The sequence below is a fragment of the Ilyonectria robusta genome (genome assembly GCF_021365365.1).
Source record: "Ilyonectria robusta strain PMI_751 chromosome Unknown BGZ61scaffold_186, whole genome shotgun sequence".
Lineage (NCBI taxonomy): Eukaryota > Fungi > Ascomycota > Sordariomycetes > Hypocreales > Nectriaceae > Ilyonectria > Ilyonectria robusta.
In genome coordinates, this window is record NW_025764620.1 from 5,369 (window position 1) to 10,457 (window position 5,089).

The following is a 5,089-nucleotide window of genomic DNA, read 5'->3' on the forward strand; positions in this document are numbered from 1 at the left end:
GTTGCGCGGGGTGGATTGAGAGAGGATTTCAGTTGGATATTCTATGACGTGTTCGAAACGAGGAGAACTCGACAAGGCGGCAAGTGTGTTGCATCGGTTAATATCACAATGTGCTAGCTGGTCAAATTGAATAGTGGATTCGTCCTTGAACTAAACTATCTAGCTAGGTCAATTGAGACCTTCTTGTACTCGTAAGCTAGCTATCTGTAACTGCTATTTGCAATCTTGGAACGCCACTGATACAGATAGATATTTGATCCCTTGATAATTCCTTTCGCTATCTGCGGCTGAATTTAGCCGCTGTATCATAGCTGCTGGCATCGTAGTCGTTCACAGTTAATTATTACTGATTTCTTGCTGTGTTGGAGGCAGCCCAGACAGTAGGCTACAAGATGGTGCATCAATCACTATCAATCATTACGAAAGAGAGAAGTGATATTACTGATGATTCAGCAGGGCTTTGCGCCAGGCTCCCGCCGGAGTGATGCCCAGACATCGTTCCAGAATCGATGTCCAGGCGTCTCAGTAACCTATTTATGGGCCACCCGCCACCCCTATTGGCCATATTCGTCAACGCCTCGCCGCACGAGGAACTGAACAACGACTCTCGCCACTTTTCTCTTATATTTCTATTGAATTATCTCTCCAAATACAGAATTACTGTAATTTAATCTGGCGCAATGAATACTTTAACTGGGTCACTTCCAGAAACTTCTTCTGTTAATGAAGCTGCATCATCTCCTGATGATTGTCTCCCTCCAGAAGCTCAATACCAGTCTCGCAAGGAGTTGGTGGGAGCAAGCAATTAATGCGTGGGCTGCAACGCGAGGCTACGCGCCTATTGCGCGCAGGTCAACTACCAAATCCACTGGCAGGAAGATGGTCACATATGCATGTGATGGGTTTTGGCCACGTGAAGTTTCAACAGAAAAGGACCCTAAACGTAAGACCACGACTCGTGGTACGATGTGGCTTGCCTTGTGTTCATAAGGTCAAGTCACTGCTAGGCAGGAACCAAGGCTTTACATAGATGACTTCCACCAACAGTGGCATATGAAGCGCAACGGAGGGCAACCACAACTAATCCTCGAACCTGTTGGAGTTGAGCCAAGGATCCAAAAAAGTTCAACGATTGCGCGGTCAAGCACCGAGCTGGAACAAGCACATTCGAACGACCTAAAAAGCAAGCGCCGACGTGTTCAAGGTGTCACGCTGTTGGTTATCGAAGGTCGTCGAAAATATGTCCTCTTCGGCGACAAGAGATACTATTGGAATCGTCTGTGCCACATCTAGCTGGGACAACGACTACAGGTATGGCATTGACGGGCTGGTCTCGAGACGCAGAAGATACCTTGGCTAGTCAGTTTCCAGATACGACTCAGGATACAATTCGAGATACCACTCAAGATAGCACCCAAGATGCAAGTACAAGTTACGATTCAAGACACGATAGTAGTGCAAAGTCTGCCTCCACGGCCACAACAGATTAGGGTCCGAGTGCGGGCAATGCCCTCAGAAGTCGACACGTTAGCACCTCCGGCTACATTATCACAGCCATTTTCGTCAACTGTAGACGATGGGGCGCGTGGCTTGCCACATTACGCTCCACAATCTATATACAATCGATAGGTTGCAGCAAGACTGGCCCGTATTTCATGTTAGCCATTGGCGCTACTACACATATAATCTGACATTTTCTGCACGCATAGAGCGAGTTGCGCGGTGATATTATGTTCCTGAGCATATTGGAATAGCGGTCTTCTGGTTGTATATTCGCAATGAAAGCATGATGGTTAAAGCCGATAGGGTAATAATGGCGCAAACCTGGCGTCTTGTTTCTGCATTCTTGAACCCAAGGCCTGCTTTGTGGGTTCTCCAGCGGGGCTTCGTTAGTGTGTGGCTTGCAAATGTTAGAGAGATGGCTGGGGGAGTTTGTGGGGTTCCTTGGCTGGGATATTATGTGGAAGCTATCCAATAATCCATCATGGCACACAAAGCGAGCACAAACGTAGTAGTCCAGGGCCTTAAGTCGCAGTGACGCAGCCGCTAAATAGCCCCACTATGGCGCTCCATCCCACCCACATCTTCAGGCATCAAACTGAGCAATCTTACGAGTCTTTCCACTGTAAACCCCATTGGTTCCTGACATTCCCAGGTTTCAGATTCATCTGTTTTGGCTCGTATCGGCAAAAGTCGTCATAAATGCTGTCTGGCCCTCACTTCCACCTACCCCGAATATTGAAAACGGCTATGCAAGGGATATCCACATAATTGGCTACAAGATCTTATAGATAGGCCAGATTGTAGCTAGAATTTATGGTGGTTGCTGAGCTCTAGTAAACTAGAATTGCATACCGCTCAAACTACCAGCCGACCACCATTTTTATGCGACCATACCTTTTCTTGTCTTCAGTCTCACGGAAAATCCCGTCTGTTTCACAAACCACGCATTATGTAATCTCCACGGTGCTTCTGGGTTTGTAAATGAGATCTAATATGCAACGCGTCAGCTGGGGTAGCTTGCGCTACTAGAGCATGGAATGGATCCTTTTGGAACATAATACGTACCTCAAACCGTCGCAAAACTGCAGGGACGAGTTTGTGCATCTCTAGAAGGCTAATGTGCTTCCCGATGCAAGTCCGGGAACCCGCCCCGAAGCTAAACAAAGCGTTTTGCATTTCTACCTTCCTCGCATCCGACGCCTCCAGCCATCTTTCGGGCTTGAATAGATCTGGGCATTCGCCGAATATGGACTCGTTGAGATGCAAAGTCCATGGGCTGCAACCGACGATTGTTCCCCCAGGGAGGAAATATCCGTTAATCCATACGCCACCTGGGGGAGTAACCCGCTCCAAGGCAAGGCCAGCAGGAGGATGACACCGCAGTGCCTCCTTGATGACCGCACCCAGATACGGTAGGTCTCGTACTTCGTTCCATAACAGAAGTCCATCGTCACTGCTGAAGCGTCCAGCTTGTTCCTCGTGGCCTAGTTCTTCCATTAAACACTGCATACACTCTGGATTTTTGAGCAGATAGTAGAAGATAGCCCGCAGGGTGATTGCGGTTGTATCCGAGCCTGCGAACATATTTGTCGTCGTCATGGTTAGGATTCGATCCCTGGTCATAAATCCTGGATCCTTTCGCCCCGCGTCTGCGAATCGTGAGAGGAAGTCCTGAGATCCGATTTGTTCATTATGCTCTGTCATTGTTAGGTGCCGTGCTTTCTGATCGAGTCTATCAGCCATGCATTTTCTTGCGAAGGCCACGACCGGGGAGGATAGGTTAAACAGTCCGAGTCGGTTCAACCAGATTCGAAGCGGGTTGAGCAGCAGGTAGGAATGAAGCATGGGCATCTGTCCAACCTTATATTCCCCTAGGTCAGCACATATATTATTGGTCGATCAGCAAGCTCTGTAAAGGGAGTTACTACCGATGCAAAGTAATTCAACAACTTTTCAAGGTCGCGGATTATACCGTCGATATCAGCTCCTTGATCCACAAACCCTAGACGTCTCGAGAATGTAAGTTCGCCGATCACGTCGAAGGCATAATACTGGAGCCATGCCCCCAGATCACAAACTCCGTCGGCTCCGTGGCGGTCCGCATACCGCTCAGAGAGTTGCTCGAGGAATTTGGCTGTTGTCGAGTCCATCAGCGGTTCAAATTGGACCAGTGTACTCATGGAGTACGCGCTTGATATGGCTCTTCGCAGCTTTGCGTGGTATTTCTCGTTTGTAGTGCTGAATAGACCCTCAAGGGGCGTGCCGTCTTTCGCGATTGGCTTTTGCACAGTATAGAAGTCGGACTATTAAGATTTGACTAGTAAGCACGAGGACAACTATTGAATTATGTATGTCATTAAATACCTTCACAAATCCCGCGTTTATTGCGTAGATGATCTTAACAGCATTTGGATCCGACACAGAGACAACATTCGGACCAATGCGAATAACACTACCGTACTTTTGATGTAGTTCGATATGCTTCAATTCAGGTCGGCGGCGGGTCACCAGGAAGAATCTCCATAAATTGGTAAACGAAGCCAGCGTCGGACCTGGAATTGAATTGATACCGTGACCATATTTGTTATACAGAAGCCGCGTGATCAATGCTGCCAATAAAAGAGTGGTACAGCAATGATATAGAGAGGCTTGATGAATAAATTCTCCCAGCATCGTTAGCCAATAGTAGTAAGGGCTTTTGTTTTTCGTTTTGGAAGGGATCTTTGGATATTATAAGAAAAGCGAATATTGAACTGTAGACTCGACACCTCGAATGATCTTTCAGTCCACGCTTAGTTATAAGTGCTAAGGGACACCTCGACAATCCACAACTAATCCCCCCACATTGTGTATGCATATGTAATGTAGAGTGCATCTGATTGGCTCCCCACACACTGTGTATCCAATGTAATGTGGAGTGCATCTGATTGGCTCCCCACATTCTTACCCGGAATGCTACCGTGATCAAACAGCGGGAACATGAGGTAAACTATTTTTCAGACAGAACTGTTCTGTCCTTGGCCTAAGATCTAACCAATTAACATGCACCCCCTGACGGGGTATATCTTCCTTCTCAATTTGGAGGTCTTTGGGATATGACTGCAATGCAAGCAATCCGTCTGAAAGCTGTCATGGACAAGCCTCAGGTGTTTGTCAGCTAATCTCCATAGATCATTGACGACACGGCACACTCTCGCTGAATCGCGGTCGCGCCTCATGTGAAGGCCTCACTGGTCCTTTCTTATGATTTCCTCCGCTTGTACATTAATGCATTTGCATTTCAAGCAACCTTGAACCGCGCTCTGTAAACGGCCTCTAGTAGCTGGATTCCAGCTATCTAGTCCAGGATGCTATTTACATCAAAGATGAAGAAGAAAGAAAGAAGTTCCCAAGTGCCCCTGACCTGTGGAACGATTTCCCGTCCCTGGCGCGCACGAGCCCCGTACGTCTTGCGGCACAGCCGCAAGGATATGGGCCCTGGCCAGGCTTTCTATCCATACTCGTATGGAATAAGTAATGGAGTATAGAATATTCCATACTCCATGCTCCATATTCTATACGGGCCGTCCGTATTCCATATATATAG

At 47.6% G+C, this 5,089-nt stretch overlaps 2 protein-coding genes across 2 annotated transcripts; one reads left to right on the forward strand and one right to left on the reverse strand.

Annotated features, from left to right (window-relative positions):
- Positions 1 to 744: 744 nt before the first annotated feature.
- Positions 745 to 1,490, forward strand: BGZ61DRAFT_488314 (uncharacterized protein; the record flags this gene model as incomplete). Its single annotated transcript, XM_046250095.1, has 3 exons — positions 745 to 943; positions 992 to 1,276; positions 1,312 to 1,490. The coding sequence occupies 3 exons, from the start codon at positions 745 to 747 to the stop codon at positions 1,488 to 1,490; spliced, it is 663 nt and encodes a 220-aa protein (XP_046092826.1).
- Positions 1,491 to 2,383: 893 nt separating this feature from the next.
- BGZ61DRAFT_501362 (cytochrome P450) lies at positions 2,384 to 4,444 on the reverse strand (the record flags this gene model as incomplete). The annotated part of the gene is made up of 5 exons (XM_046251699.1): positions 2,384 to 2,491; positions 2,569 to 3,363; positions 3,432 to 3,806; positions 3,868 to 4,112; positions 4,399 to 4,444. 5 exons carry the CDS (start codon positions 4,442 to 4,444, stop codon positions 2,384 to 2,386), a joined length of 1,569 nt encoding a protein of 522 aa, XP_046092827.1.
- Positions 4,445 to 5,089: the final 645 nt, after the last annotated feature.